The sequence below is a fragment of the Parasteatoda tepidariorum genome, chromosome 5, assembly GCF_982258835.1.
Source record: "Parasteatoda tepidariorum strain Cologne lab strain chromosome 5, Ptep-v5.0, whole genome shotgun sequence".
Classification (NCBI taxonomy): Eukaryota; Metazoa; Arthropoda; class Arachnida; order Araneae; family Theridiidae; genus Parasteatoda; species Parasteatoda tepidariorum.
The window spans coordinates 39,159,548-39,176,829 of NC_141759.1; the positions used below are offsets into that span (position 1 = coordinate 39,159,548).

At 31.0% G+C, this 17,282-nt stretch overlaps 1 protein-coding gene across 1 annotated transcript in view; it reads right to left on the reverse strand.

Annotated features, from left to right (window-relative positions):
- Nucleotides 1-257: 257 nt before the first annotated feature.
- LOC107447239 (proto-oncogene tyrosine-protein kinase receptor Ret) overlaps nt 258-17,282 on the reverse strand; it is a 77,195-nt gene continuing 60,170 nt past the window's right edge. The window contains exons 19-22 of the mRNA XM_087163710.1: nt 9,052-9,148; nt 8,059-8,164; nt 3,665-3,725; nt 258-1,546 (exon numbers count right to left, since the gene is read on the reverse strand). Of these exons, the coding sequence (XP_087019836.1) occupies nt 1,434-1,546; nt 3,665-3,725; nt 8,059-8,164; nt 9,052-9,148 (377 nt within the window). The 3' untranslated portion in view covers nt 258-1,433. The remainder of the gene's footprint in view (nt 1,547-3,664; nt 3,726-8,058; nt 8,165-9,051; nt 9,149-17,282) is intronic.

Consider the following 17,282-nt stretch of genomic DNA (forward strand, 5'->3'; position numbering starts at 1 on the left):
ACATCTTAGCAATTATTTTTACTCCAAGATCTTAAGATATTAAATAAAATACATCATGATTTATATCTTTAAAATTTATTCGGTTACAGGTAAGTTTGATAGATTTGAATTCGAAAACTATTTTTCAGGAGTTTTTGACCCTAGTTAGTTAAATGTTAAATCCAAGGATTCATGCAAATATTTATAATTATTTTTATCCCGAAATTAGTTTATTAAATGTGAACATTTTTAAACCTAAGCTTGATTGGATTATTGAAAAAAAAAAGACAAAAAATTTATTGAAAGTCTTGATAAATAAATCTATAAAATGTAATAGTTCACTAATTCAAAAGTATTCACAAGGTAAAAAAGCTTTTTTTATTTATATTGTGCGTGTGGATATCTAGCTCCATTCTTATAACGGTTTTGCACAATATATTTGCTCAAATTTATTTCTTCTAAAGTTAAAACAAAATATAAGATATAATTTTAAATAAAATACCCTTAATCCTAATCATAAATATAAAAAATAGAAACTTATAAATTGAAATGAACATTTATTCAGTATTAACCCTTTCGAGAACAGCAAAATTTTGATTGAAAATTTTAATTAGGTTATACATTCGAAGTAAAATGGCGCACTTTACCTTTGTTGTTTAAAGAATAATGGTTGCTAAACATTTAAAAGCAATTAGTTTTACATTTCTAGAGGTTAGTAACATTAGTTGAATTAGTGTTCTCAAAGTATCTACATTGAGCTGGAAAGGGCTGTATCTTTGGCTCTTTAGCTGTATCTTAAGGCTCTTTGGACTCAAGGCTCTTTGGACTCAAGGCTCTTTCAACGGTTAAATAAAAGGAAAAGAAAACGCAATCATGAAACATTTACAAGACTAAACACAGTGTTAGAACACTTACAACACGAAACCTTGACGCCCTTTTTGAAAGGGATTAGTAAACATTTAGATGTAAAAAAATGTATCATTCAGTCTGATAGGAATGTTATAATAAGTAATGGTAACAGAGAGTCACCTCTCGAGTCCATAGGGTTAATATTATTACCGATCCTAGGACTCAGCAAAATTTTTTACGAAGAAAGTTAGGCTCATAGAAAAATATGGAGTAGAAGTCTAACATTTCAACTACCAACTCCACAGCTCTGATTACAAGAGTTTAAGCAACAAAATAAGTGTTTCAACGCCTAAGGGTCAAAATCATGAAGCATTTAAGAGCTAACATATAGCTAGGAGTTTAAAATAATACTCGTAATAGAAAACTGATTATAGATGACAAAGAAATATATATATATATATATATATATATATATATATATATATAATGTATATTGTGATTACTGCTTTCTGAATCCTCTTATATTTTCATTCACTGAGACATTTTATATTACTAAAAATAATTAATCAATTCTTCAGGGACTGCTTTCACATTGCTGCCTTCTTTTAAACACTGAATTCGCCTGGAGAAAGTAGATGCTGATTCTCATATGGCACTATCTGAACAACACTCAGTTTCGGAAAGGAAGTCAGCTGATGCATTACAGAGTTATTCTCACCTATGCAAATTAAAATAAAATTAATAGATCTATAATAAATATTACAAACTATTTTAAATAGTTTTTTTTTTTCGTTGTTTGTAAATGCTATGCAAAATGAAATTAATTTTGAACATAATGTCCAAGAGTTAAATGGCAAGACAATCTAGTTCAGAATTTCTCTCTAAATGCACAATAGTTAATACTAATGTAATACTAAGTGAATAATAACATCAATACTAATTGCTGCATGATAATCAATAATAATTTTAATCAATTAGATGTAAAACGAAATTTAATTGAAAAATTAAAACGTCCAAGAGTTTAGCGTTTCGGAAGTTGGTACAGAACTACAATACAATCAATATTTAAACAATATTCAATGCATTATAATTATCAATATTTAAGGTAAAGTATAGCGGCAAGACGTGTTTGTTGTTAGGGACGCATATAGCCCGCATAACATTCTGTGATAAGGCTATAAAAAGTTTTAGTGCTAAGTCTACTAAAAAGACGTCACATACTTAATACTCTCAAAAAACTTCAAATGAGTTACGTCATTCTAAACTTAGGGCCGGGATAGCCTGATTGGTAGAGCACTGGGCCCATGACCAACAGTTCGTGGGTTCAATCCCCGCCGGTCGAAGACTCCCCGTGTAGTAAATGGTGACTGATGCACGTTAAATCTGTAGAGTCGCAAAGTTCTCCATGTTCCCATAGCAAATTAATACCTCTGGGGGGTACTTATCCAGGAGTTTCCTTGTCTTCTGGATTGGGTTCAAAATTACAAGGCTACGGAGTTGAACATTAGCAGTCGTAATCCCAAAAATTGGGTTGGCTGTTCAACGACGAATATAAAAAACTTAAAAGTTTGACCCGCGATGGATCAGGAAATAGAGCGTTCGCTTTCCAATGAGTTAACTTAGGTTCGAATTCCAGCGGTGGCAGGTTAATTCGAATTCTGCTCCCGTCTCACACAGACTTCAGAGCTGACGTAAAATATCTTCAGTGGCAGACGGATGAGTAAGAATCTCCTTTCCGTCGGGCTAACCATGTGAGGTTTTCACCTCCATGTAACGCAAATGCGGATTAGTTCCATGAAAAAAGCTTTACAATGGCTAATTTGTTCCAATGTTTGATCCAGAAGTCTCTTTGTCTTCTGGGTCGGGTTCAAAATCGCATGCCTATGAAGTTGAGAGTTGATTGGTAGTCGTAAACTCAGTGTTGGGTCGCCTACTCAACGCCGGTTATAATATAAAATTAAAAACTTGAAAGTTAGGACAGATGAAAGCACAACAGCGCTTCCAGCGATCAGCTAATATAATTTAAGTGGTAGCAAAATTAGTATAAGGAAATGTGCTTCTTGTAATGAAAAATTTATCATAAAAACATTCCTCATCGTCTCAATATTCCTTTAACTGAATTAAGGAATTCGGACAGAACATTTCTATATTAACTCTTTGTAAACAATTTTTCGTTTAGTATCAAGTTTGTTGTAAGATGTCCAAATTGTTCATTCTTTACATGGCCTAATTGTTCGTAATTTGAAAGATTACATGCTTGATGCTTTTAGACATGGTGTCCCTTTTACCCATGCAAAATTAAGATCGACCAAAATAAACGCATGAAATTAAAAGCTTCGTTCTTTCTTTAATACACTAAAATTGAAAAAGCATTCTAATATAAATATTTCAATTCTATAGAGTGATTTCAAAACTGCTGGTATTAAAATTAAAAAAAAATATTAACTCCATCTTCTTATTATGGTTGATCCGAATTTCGCATGGATAAAAAGGACATCATTTCTAAAAGCTTCAAGCATGATCTCTCAAATTATGCCAAAAGTGTTGCCATGTGAAATTTTCTAAAGCATTTGCTGCCATAAGAAAGACTGTTTACATAATGTTAGTATAGAAGTGTTTTCATAATTTTGTCCAACCTCTATACACGATCGAAAATTCATAGGTGGCCGCATATATCTTTCACTCAAATCGTACCAAGATTTTTGCAGCAACGAATATGATTTCTGTAAATTCGACGATGAGTTTTTAATTTTTCTCTCATCATTTCAAGAAAGACATCACTGTACTTGCGTGTTGATTAAAAAAAATAAGTATAGGAAAAATGTATAATTCTTACTTTTCTGCTTTCTCAGTTTGCTGAAATCAATGCATTCTTCCTCACTTAATGGTATGGTGTTCTGCAAAAAAAATAAATAAATAAATAAATAAAAATAAATAAATAAAAAAATAAATAAAAAATGAAAATAATAATAAATAAATGAAGAAATCAATCAATAAAAAAAAAGAGATATTTCATTGTTTAACGAGACTTGAGACTTTTTTGGCTTTTGAGACTTTTTTCCAAAACGAGACGAAGAAAAATGATATTTTTCAGAATTTTTGTACATTCTATACGCTCTTAATATACGCACGGTATTACACAAAGTTGTACAAGTTTGCCAAAAGTCTAAAAAAGTTATTAAAAAAACTGTATTTTTAGTTCTGAATATTCATTGATATCTATCGAATAAAATAATCTCTAAGACATTTTATGTTGGGTCTTTTTTCTTTTTTTATTTAAATGACAATCTTAACTTCTACTTTTTCACCAACGTGAATTAAAGTGAGAAAAAGATGTTAAATTGTTTTTGAAATTTAACAATAAATTTAATTTTTGACAATATTTTTTTCCTTCTTATTAAAATACATTCTTTACAGAAAGCATATATATATATATATATATATATATATATATATATATATATATATATATATATATATATATATATATATATATATATATATATATATATATATATATATATATATATATATATATATATATATATATATATATATATATTAATTTTATTTGATCATTCCTTATTGAGTGGTAAGCGAAAAGTGTCGTTTACTCTATCGACGATTAGTCTCTCTGGTAGGGAAAATCTTGCAAAAAATCCGAAAATGTCTCTATTTAGGGAGAAGAGGGAAACCTTAGAAATTACTATTCTAAGGTTTCTATTGGTTTATTAAATAGGTCAAGCGATTCCCACAAAGAGTAAAGGGGAAAATGTCTTTACTTTTAATTAATACATACTTGAGCTAAAAATAGATTTAAGGACAGGATGTGAATTCAAAAGTGTGAGAAAGCGTTTCAATTAGAATAATAAAATAAAAGAAAAGGATTTACAGAAAAGAACTAACATAAAAAAATTAATTGAAGCTTTTTATGTTACATATATATATAATGTTTAAACTTCGGCAAAATATGAAAATACATAATTGTTTGGCAATTGTTTTTTTTTTTTCTTTTTTAAAAATTTACGTTTTGCTACCATTTCGGAAAATCTTTTTTGGTAAAAGAGAAAATTGGCAGGTATGGTATACTATTTTAATCACAAGGCTGGACCCAGGTTTTGTGGCTCTCGGGATGAAATTTATTGCGAGATCCTTGTTAAAAAAAGTCTTATTTTCATATTTTGAAGAATTTGTGAAAAGTCTTTAATCAAAATTGCGGTTTTTATATTTTTTGCAAACATATAAGTAATTACTATTCAGAGTAAGATAAATTCTCTGCATTTTCGTTTTAAAAAAATCACTTAAAGTACACTAAATTTATTAAGAAATTTTAACTGGGCTCTCAGTAGTGAACCATTGTCCCTGTCTTCTTCCCCTTGAATATGGTTTGCGCTTAAGCAATTTTATCAGTGATGTAGGAAAATAATAGCTTCAATTCTAAGTGAAAATCTGCACACAGCAAGCTAGTGTTAAAAGGTAACATGAGGGCTGAGCATTTTATATGACAGTGCAAAATGCAATAGTTGCAAATATTAAAATGGATGTAAGATGTTAATTGCCTCTCATTGCTATGTCTATTTTACCTCAAGAATAACCTTACAGTGCCATTTCATCTCCTGATAGTGATTATTATCATTTTTATTATTATTTTTTAAATTGACTTGCATAGCTTAACTAGTGTCCAATGCGAATTTGGCTGTGTTTGTTTCTGCAATTTTCCCATTATCAGGCTTTAAATACCCCTATTTTAATCAAGGGCTGCGATTACGAAACACACAGTTTGGATTGTAAAAAAAAAGTAAAGAAATTCGAACTGTTGTAGATATCTTTGATATATATCTCATGATCACACGCCCTGAATGTTCTTACAAAGAGTTCTTACAGAGAATATTAGAGTGGGAAATTTAAAATGATTTAAGAGAATTTTTTTTCCCCGTGAAGTGACAACGTCCCCATGACTATCCCTTGTCGATGCACAGTCAGGATAGCTCTAGAATAAGATCTGATAATATCATCTATTTTTTGACCCTCACCTCATCGTGGTGTGTGGGTGACCACTTTCGGGTGCCAAAGAGGGCAAATGGGACCAATAGCGGAAGTTAGTCACATTCAAACACAATTTTTTCCTAATTTAACAGCTGTATAAATTTCATAATTTAATTGGTTTGGTGAGCTATGGCAGGCGGAGAGAAGAAAGAGGGGGGAGACTCCGACAATGAGTAATCACTAGAAGACCTACAATCAATCTGGCTGACTAATGGTCTCTACTGCAAGGAAGAAATTTCCAGATCCTCGGTAAAATCATTGAAGGAATCCGATGAAAATTAAAAAAATAAAATAAAAGAAAATTTACTACAGCCAAAATTTACAACAATGTAAATAAACTGGTAGAGATTGTTACAAAAATAAACAAGCAGCCCACCCCCTTTAGAGGAAGTGAGAACGAAAACCACAGAATTAGTGTGGAGTTAATTAGGAACAAAACTTAAGCTGAAGTGGCAACAAAACCAACAAGAACTTGAAAGGAAATCACTCAAAAAAAGGCCACAATCAATATTTTCAATTAGGAATATTTTCAATCATCCCACAAGAGAGCAATAGAACATCAAAGAAGTCGATTAAAGAGTATACTACTAGACTTGACCTGAAGAGGCTAAAAATAGGGATTAAAAAGAGTTAAGAAAATCTCCAGAGGGTGACTCCTCATTCAAGTCGACTTTGAACGCGAATTTGGCATGCTTATGACTGGCCACTTGAAGAACAAGTGCCTTTTTAAGATCGAAACATAGAAGGCCTAAACTCCGTATTTCGTAGGTAATCTCCTTTACAACGTTGAAGAGGAGGCGTACACCGGGGAAAACCTAATTGAAACAACCAAGCTTCAAAATGAAGGGTTAAAAACGGCCGATCTCGAGGTGAAGTATCCAAATAAAACGAAATGAGGAAAAAATTGGGCTTTGACTGTCAACCTAGAGAGCTTCAAAAAGATCCAGAGATAACCAAAAGTCAAGGTTGGTTGCCAAGGAACACTTAAAACCACTGAGATGCTATAAATGCTACACCGAGACTGTCAATCCAGAGAGCTTGAAAAAGATGCAGAGATAACCAAAAGTCAACGTTGGTTGCCAAGGAGCACTTAAAACCACTGAGATGCTATAAATGCTACACTAAGACTGTCAATCCAGAGAGCTTGAAAAAGATGCAGAGATAACCAAAAGTCAACGTTGGTTGCCAAGGAGCACTTAAAACCACTGAGATGCTATAAATGCTACACTAAGACTGTCAATCCAGAGAGCTTGAAAAAGATCCAGAGATAACCAAAAGTCAAGGTTGGTTGCCAAGGAGCACTTAATACCACTGAGATGCTATAAACGCTGCACTGAGATGCTATAAATGTTGCAGTTTCGATCACAGGGTAAAGAAAGGCAAGAATAATGAGATCTGCACCAACTGCAAAAAGACGGAACGCCACGAAGTGAACTGCGAGAACAAAAGTGTTCAAATTGCAAGGAATCAAATAGAAAATGTGAAACAAAGTTTCGAAAGAACCACAGCGTTCTAAGCAGGGACTCAGTCAAACATTAAACAACTCAGTTAAACATAAAACAACTCAGAAACCGCATCAATTATGGAGAAATAAAGTTTCTACTGTCAGAGGTGTTACTGGCCCAAAGGGAATTTGGTTGATTTTTGCTACCTTTTGTGAGCCGTCCAAGGTTGTCTTATCTTTTCTTTTGAATTGTTAATTGTAAATTGATTTATAATTGTAATTTAAAATTTTAATTAATTTGTTATTGTAATTGTTTATTTTACATAAAGATGATTAGATAGCTTTTCAGCAATAGGGCTGCTCGGTGGGACGCGGTGTGGTGGTTGCCTTTCTGCCGTTGGCCCTGTTTCAGTCGCGCCTGTAGTTGGTTTGGGCCAGGATTTGGCCTTGGACTGCTTACAAGTCTCTTCTGCCTACCGACGTAATTTATGGTGCCTCTTGTCAGGCGTGACTCGAGGCCTTGTGTCTGAATATCCGCATTGCTTGGTTCTCGTACTGGGCGGGGCTGTTTCGTGAGAGGAGACATTTCATCTGGCGCAGGGCCCTTTCCAGCCTGGGTTGTCGCAAATTATTCCTTACTTTACATATATGTAGATACATTGCATAAAAGATATATCTTTTTCATTACAGAGGATGATAAATAAAACAAAAAAGTTGATAAATAAATCATGAAAATTTACCTTTAATTTCAACTCATGCATCAGAGATTCAAGTTTCAACACAAGTTCTCGAAAATGTGGTCTTTCGTGTGGTTTTTCACGCCAACAAGTCCTCATTATTTTATAGCTGAAAATAAGTAAAAAATCTACTATGTTTGGTGTAATCCAATAATTTATTGATTCGTTAATGTTCATATTTAACTAGAACAAACTTTCTATTTTCTAACTAAGATCAAATAGTTAATAGTTAACTAAGTTTCAGTTCAAATGATGCAAAAAATTGTATAGCTTGCAATTCAAATTTTTTCTGACCATTTTTAAATAAAATATTAAAAACAATTATCAAATTTTTTCCATGGAATTTTTTTTGGCTAAACAAATTTTTTACTTGTGAACCCAGGGTTTAGATTGGCTCAAACAGTTTTTGAAATATGGCGGCGAATTTTCGAAAAAGTGAAATTAACATTGAGGGGTGCAAACTTTTGAATGCATTCCTGACCAAGTTATTGGGACCATATTTTCAAAAGTCATAAATCTAAATTCGTTGAAAAAAAGGCATGTTTATTCAGTTAAAGTACGTTTTTGAGTTTGATTTTGTAACTTTTTTTTTCTTCCAATGTCTACCTGGAGAATGACCCAGCAGGTCATATAGGTATCTGAAGGGCAGATTTGTTGACCACTCTTTCAGGGTCACCATATTAGGTGGCTCAACGCTGCTCCCACAATAAGACAGATAGTACAGGGAAGGAAAGAACATCCATGCCTTGCCCGGGATTCGAACACAGAACCTTTCTGACGCTAGGGCAGTTCCCTAACCCCTACAAAGGCCGGTCGGTTGATTTTGTAACTTAAAAGATCATTTTCACTCATTAATTAGCATATTTGACCCAGGCCCTCGATCTGATAAGATTGAGACTAATCATGAGATCAAAAATTATTCCTCTTTTTAATTTGCGCAGCGTGCAACAAAAGGCTTTAAAAAAGTGAAAAAGGAACAGTTTTAATTCTACTTACAAATGGTATGGGCAATTATCAGGCTTCGGCATTCTATAACCATCTTTCAACATTGAAAAGAGTCTTTCTGGTGGAATTCCAGGATAAGGTGTGTCACCTGAAATTTTTTTTATTAACATTATGTCTAAAAGAAATATTTAATTAGGAAAATAAAAAAAAGTCTTGATGTTACAACAACAAGCAAGAAAAAAAAATTAAAAATAGAAAGCTTTTCCGATCTAAATGAACAGGACTCAGTGTTACAAAAAATGGAATCATAAAATAACAAACGTGAACATTTTTTTGATTGGTTTCCTGTTTCATGATATTTTTTTAACAGATCTTAAGTATTTTTGCATTGCTGATTTTCACTATGCAATCGGTTTCTCACCAAAAGCCACAGTTTTTATGCAAATTAAAAATATTACCCAAACCAGAATTTTTTAAAATTCAATCAAAGAATACTGTGTCCCCACTTTTCAAGTAAGTAGGACGTGGTGGGAAGGTGGCGATTTTACATTTCAGTTTATGATGCGATACGTTACCGTCATACATTTTTTACTTAAGAGTTATTTTCAAAGGAGTAGACAAGTGAATATGTACGTGTATAAAGCCTTAACGTTCTTTATTAATTTGTACATTCAGATAAAAAAATGAATTTAACAAAAAATCTGTAGATTTCGGAGCAAAACTAATTTCAGACTTGAAATCTCCATTGCCGAATTAAATAAAATCAAGTTCTAGTATAAATGCAACAAAAAATTTGTTCTCCAGTGTAATCAACTATAGGACATTGTTAACAACCTAAAATGTGTTATTTTTTTCATTAAAAAATTGATATTAATCCATTTTGAATTTGAAATTAAAATGATTTAAAAACATTTTAAAAGTGCTCTTTAATATTTACTTTTATTAAAATATTAGATTCTATATCTCTATAGATATCTTTGGTTAATTCTATGGATTAAAGATAAGTTTGTAAAAGATACCATATCACTATAAATTATCGTCTATATTAATTAACATATTTAAAGTCTGTCTGTCGAACAATCAAGATTTCCTCTTAATACACCGATTTCTAGTTATTAGATCAAAAGTTATTAATAGTGATTTTTTCTGTGACTGTATATGATAGTAAATATTTTATTTGCAATTACCAGAACTTAAATATATGATTTTCCGGTATACCATATAGTATTATGGGGATAACGAAATTATCAGTGGCATTTAGCTAAGCTTTAGCCCATTTTAGCGAAAAAGAGAAATAAGTTTTATTTCAAATTTTATATTCCTTATTTTATTTAGATTAATTGATGAGAAGTAATACATACACTAAAGTGTATACGTACACTGTGGCTGATAAATACACTGAGGTGAGAATGTCATGGGATAACTTTTATCGTGTCAGATCTCCTCTAGCTTTACGAAGTGCTGCAACTCGACGTGGCATGGACTCAACAGGTAGTTGAAAGTTTTTGTTGGAATATTCAGCTATACAGCCTCGATAGATTGCCATAATTGTTGAAGTGTTGCGGGTGCTGGATTATGCGAACGAACTGACTTCTCGATTATATCTCATAAATTGTTCGAAGAGATTCACATCGGGTGATCTAGGTGGCCAAATCAATCGCTGGAATAGTTTAGATTGTTCTTCAAACCAGTCGTAAACAATGAAAGCTCCGTGACTGAAAATTCTATCATTGTTTGGGTACATGAAGTTCATTAATGGCTGCAAGTGGTCTTCAAATAGCTGAATCAGTCGAATAGCATTTCCAGTCAATGATCTGTACAGTCCGACCATAGTAATCAGTATATGCCATGAAAAAGTAACCCCCACCATTATGGACCACAATGTCTTGTTGACAAATTGGCCTCATAGCTTTGTCAGGTCTGCGCCATATTCGAATCGTCTCATGAGCTTTGACTACCTGAAATCGTTATTCACCTGGCCCAGCTACAGTTTTTCAGTCGTCTAAGGTCCAACCAGTATAGTGTCGAGCACAGGAGAGGCTCTGGGTGTGATGTCATGCTGTTTGTAAATGCACTCGAGTCGGTCTTCTGCTGCCATACCCTATTTCATCCAAATTTTCCCATACTGTTCTTATGTACACGTGCATTTCACATACCGAAGTGATGCTTGCTGTTGTTTCACGCAATGTTGCTTGTCTGTTAGCATTAACAATTCTATGCACACTTCCCTAATCTCGGTCATTAAGTGCAAACGGGCGGCTCTTATGCTGTGCATGGAAGGAGGTCATGCCCGAAATGAGGTATTCTCTGCACACACAGTGCACTTTTCGAGACTTGGCTTCTCTCTCACAATTTCCGAAACTCAATGTCCTATGCGTCTAAATACCATTCCATGTTAAAAGTCTGTTAATTCTCGTCTTGCGATCATAATTACCCCAGAAAGATTCCCAGATAAACATAAATAAAAGTCCTGCCAGTGCACCAGAGTTGGCCAAAAATGTAATCGATTACATTTTTTGATTACAGTAATCAATTACTTGTAATCATGATTACAATTTTCAAAAATTTTGATTACAGCTGTAATCATGATTACAATATTGATTACAGTAATCAATTACTTGTAATCGTGATTACAAAGTTTGATTACAGCTGTAATCATGATTACATAGTCGATTACAGTAATCAATTACTTGTAATCATGATTACAATTTTCAAAAAATTTTGATTACAGCTGTAATCAGGATTACAATTTTGATTACAGTAATCAATTACTTGTAATCATGATTCCAAGTAATTGCGATTACAAGTAATCACAACAAAAACGATTACAAGTAATTATGATTACAAGTAATCAAAATATATGATTACATGTAATTTGATTACATGTAATTTGATTACATGTAATTATGATTACATGTAATCTAATTACACGATTACAAGACTATTGCATTCTTATAAATGATTATATTTTACAGTGGATAGTAGAATGTATTTTATAATGATACATTTTGGACGTATTAACATGTACTGCATTTTGTACGTATTTGTATACGTACAAATGAATGTAACTGAAATGTATGTACATATGATTTTATCTAGTGCATATGTTCAGACATTTTAGTATCACACACATGTACATACACTTATATTGTAGGTATAAAATATATGTACGTATGTATATAGATAATAATTACGTATGTATGTGCAAACAATGTAGGCATGTACATTTATACACAATGAATATATGCATTTTATGCAAGTATTTGGGAATGTAAAATGTATATCTATGTTCATGTACGCATGTATATACAAGTACTTGTGTTTCTACGAACATACATACATTGTCTGTACAATGTATGTCCCATGCATGTATGTGCAATTTATTTATGAACAGTACAATATATGTATGCATGTACAATATAGGTATATCTGTAGGATGTACAATATATATATGTATACATGTACAGTCCGCAAAAAAAAAAACGAATCACCCTGAATAACTTTCGTTCTAATGATCGGATTTTCACGAACTAAGTGTCAATCTTAATGGTTCCTGGGGGTGACCTCAAATATGTTAATTAATTAGTGCTAACTATTAATTAAGTTACGAAATCAGACACAAAAACGTACTTTCTCTGAATAAACATATAATTTTTTTTACATATTTGGAATCTAGACCCTTGAATTAGTGGGGGTAGACAAAATTTTAAAAAAATTGGGTGGTAAATTGGGCCGCAATAAAGGTTTATATATTTGGCGATAGTCCAGAAAACCGCCAAAAAAAGTCGCCTGCGCAAATAAATATTTTAAGATAACCCATTGACTAATTCAGAAGAGGAGTGCTTAATTTTACTAGGTTGCTACGCAACCAAACTCTAATAGTAAAAAAATTGAAATAATGTTCAGTGATTGCTCGGAGGGGCTTAATTTATTGTTAATAGAAAATATCTCGAAGTTTCCAGGCCATAAACAATTTTTTAGGGGATTTCTGTCCAAAAAGCAAAAAAAATATTATTTTAATCTCCTTTGAAAAGTAAATTTGAATCGATTTATAAATTATTTATGATAGTTTTTAGAATTTAAATACATGAACTTTTTATCTGATATTATTTAGATTACACTGTTTTTACTATATTTATTCGAGGATTTTATACCAAAATAAAATGAGCATAACTTATTATAGCTATATACAAAATTTTAGGGATAATCATTTTTACAGTTTTAATCGAGTCTTCTAGGCAAGAAAGTTTGAAGAAAAAAAAAGTGCTTGAAAAATAAAATGTAGATTGTATAATAATTCTAATGCACATTCACAAGGCTTTCCATAATTTACGATATTTCTTTTTTCTATAACTCAAGGAATTGCTGAATGTTTAGTGGCATTTTAAAAAGATTGAAATATGTTATGTTTAAGAATAAGATATTGAAATAATATGTTGCAAATTGTAGGATTCATTGCTTAAAAAATCGCTTCATTCTACTAGATATTTAGGTTACATCGTTTTCTTTGGATAAAGATGATTAGCAAATAGCATCCTCATGTTTCAATACATTCTGAAACTTATACGTTCGCAAATTCACCATAAAATGTCGCACAGCATATTCTTCAATTACGATAAGCTACATTTACCACCAAATACTGCTACTATGGTTATTTTTGCTTTCTTATATATATCTGATGATCTCTTTTTAAACAGAGCTCGTAAGATCCTTAAGATACTGAAATGGGGCACAAAAACTTAAGAGATAAAATATTTAATTTCATTAACTCAAAATATCTGGTGTCAAAATGTTAATTTTTAAGTTAAATATAACTTTTACAATATTGATGTTCTTACATTTTTAAAGACCATATGAATCCTGATAAAATATTAAAATGCATATGTTTACTTTAACTAGTGTAAAATCCTTATCAAAATAATGATCAAGACCCAAATGTAAAACAGTATAATTGACGATAAAAACTCAACTGGCTTCAAAACATATGAAGAGGGAAGTAAAAGTCGACATGTTTCAAGTTTTCAAATATAATCGCCCATTCTCAAGACTTGTCAGGCTTGGATAACTTGTGACTTTTATTATTGGACGCTCAAAACGTGTCTATTTTTATTATCATCTATTATTTTTTTAAATCAATGAAGTTTTTATATTTTCGATTCAGTTTCTTGGGATTATCCATTTAGTTACACAACATATTAAATTATTTCACTCGATATTAAAATAAGTTTTACATATGTTATAGGCACAGGTTCTTAGATTGAAAAAATAATAATTCACTACTTTGTAAAAAAATTAATGCAGTAAAAAAAAAATTTTTTTTTTTTGCTGCAAGCCTTAACATTTTAGTTTAAGGTCATAAAAAAAATTCCGTTTACAATTGAAATTTCAAAAGTCGAATGTGAAAATGGAATGTCCCCTAGTACCAGGAATCGATATTAAATAGTAACAAGGACAACTTTTTTAAACAAGTTAGCGTTTCCGTCCTACTCGAAGTTGTTTGAAAAGGTATTTTTTATATATCGATTCCAAAGTTTATTCTACATATATTTCAGGGTATAATTTCGGAGTATTTCGATCGAGTTTATTTTTACACCCTTATTTGCTTAAAATTATTAAATAATTTACTTAAAATAAATTATTCAAGCTACATGATTTAATGCATTTATAGTATAATAATAAACGGAGCTTCCGACGCATATCCTTAACCTTAATACCGCTATCATTAAATAAATGGAATAAGCTTAGATAAATAATAAAAGTTAATTTTTCCCTCGTGTAATTTTCAAGGAATAATATGTTTCGATCAAACAGATTTCATTCTGGAAATAGCGAAATTATTGAGTAGGTCTCTTGGAGCAATATCATTCTTATCCTCTTTTGACGAAATATAGGAAAAATTAGTTTTCACAGTTTCTGTAAAAAGTATGTTAGCCTACTTGCCACGTTTTTTTTTAAATTTTTTTTATTAAAATAAGGTCGGAAATTGTGTATTGTGTGCACAGCTTCGGAATCCTTACAAATTTCAATTTTTAGTATTTCCTGATTAACAAAATAAGGCATTTTCCTGATAACAAATTATACTACAATAATATCTTGGAAATCATGCTAAAGTAAAAAATTAAACTAAATAGTTTAGTGTATTATCAGAAAAAAAAATCTACTTGGTATCATAAAGAGTAAAAGATATAATGAAATAATTAGTGAATCACACGTGGTCAGAAAATTAAAAATTTAATTTCACAACTAAGATAGTAGGACGACATTTAAGACACTGAGATATTTTAAGACGCTAAAAAAATTGGCTACGTATTCCACAGCTTTTTATGTTCGGTATCTTTATCCTCTTTGTAGTGACTTATAAAACATCAACACTATTTTAGATAATCTAAGTTGAAGTCACAAGAAACAAAAAAAAAAGATAATCAATAATTTATATTCTTTTTTCAAAAAAATAGTATACTAAGTAAATAATCAGCTGTTTTGCATTAAATAATTTTAAACAGCTGAATCTTTTTAATTTCTTAACAAGGTTTTATTCTTAGCTAGCAGACAATAATTCTTTAAAAAAAACTTGACTATAATTTGAAAAGGAAACCTAAATTAAAGAAAATATAAATTAAAGTTCTAAAAAATTATTAGTATATTAATGAAGAAATAATAAACGTAAAATGGAAAAGAATAAGAATTTTAAAATGTTAAAATTTTATTAAATAGTTGGTAAAATAGTTCTGCGATACACGTCCGGAAATTTCTTTTAAGATTAGGATGATATAGGGTAAACCAACAAATGAAGGAGCATTTCATAGATATTTCTTAAAAATAAGATTTTAAACGTTTTAATTTAGATTGATTGGTAAGAGTACCTTACTACCTAACAATAGGAAGTTCTTTAACAATGCATTTAGTTATCTGGTCTTTGAGTCTTCTCTGGAAAAAGTTTTGAATTTGTTAGTATCTGTTCAACGCCTTGTTTCTTTGACAAAATTATAAGGTCAGTGTTTGTTGTTATCCGTTTAAACTACAATTAATTGCATATAATAATGCTTTTTCTTTTCATTGTGAAAAAAAGAATTCAAAATATGGTCATTGAATTTACGTTTTATTTATTTTAAGCATCATAACATAAGCAAGTACTGAGATTAGGGGGTGTTTATTAACTGGATTACAGAACGATGAAAAACCAATGTATAAACAAGTGTTCCTTTACTGGGATTTTTTCAAGTTAATGAAAATAAAAGAAAAATTTTAATTTTCTTGTACCTTTTGTCATATTATAAATCAAAATTATGTTAAAAATAAAAAAAAACAACTTCTAACCAGTGAAGGAACAGGCATGTTCCTTCACTGAGAATAGATTTCCCAGTGAATGAATAGTATGTGTGAAATATGATATTACTTGGATAATTAGTAGTTCAGCGACATAGAGGACTCCTAAAATTCAGTTAAATGTTGTATGAATAGTTCCTATAACTATTTCATTTAAATATGCAAATTTAATTGCTAAATTTATTTAAAGAATTATAATAATAATTAATTTATTATTTATCTTTATAAATGTAGTGATTAGTTATTACATCATACCTTAGACTCCTTAATAAACTATGTTTATGAACTAAATATAACAACTGAATATAATAATAAAAGCTTGAATGGAATCTTTGCAGGATTTTGTGCCAATAATTAGCTAAATTATTATCCTATTGCCGTCTTTAATGTCCTAACGGGAACTGGTAGGAAAAATCCATTTAAAGACAATTATCTAGGTGAAAAATGGGTGAAGTTTTTTTAAGGTGACATTCACCGATAACTCAGTGCAATGCGAAGATAATTTCAAAAGGCAAAACTTCCCTTAGAGAATAATATTCGAAATACTGGTTTTAAGAACTTCAGAGAATCTTTAGGAGGGAAGTAGCCCTGGCATCCTTTTATAAAGTGATTGCATTTACAATGCGAATGAAACAAGAGTTGAATACTGCCCTTAAACGGGAAAAATCTGCGGCCTTAAAAATTATAAGGATTTATATTCTAAAGTACCTAGGAAAGAAAAAGTACCTCCATTGGTAGTTTTTCCTTACAGAAGAATTAGTAGAAATATTACAGAATCAGTCCCTGCTACATATTTCATTGGAAAAAGCTATTCATGAAATGAAACGATGACCGCAGCAACATTTTACAAATATATTGCAAATGTTTCTACCCATGGCTAATTAAAAATGCAATCAAATTCCTAATTTTGCTTCTTCTGGATAGGTATAAATCTCATATCAATTTGAAACTGAGCA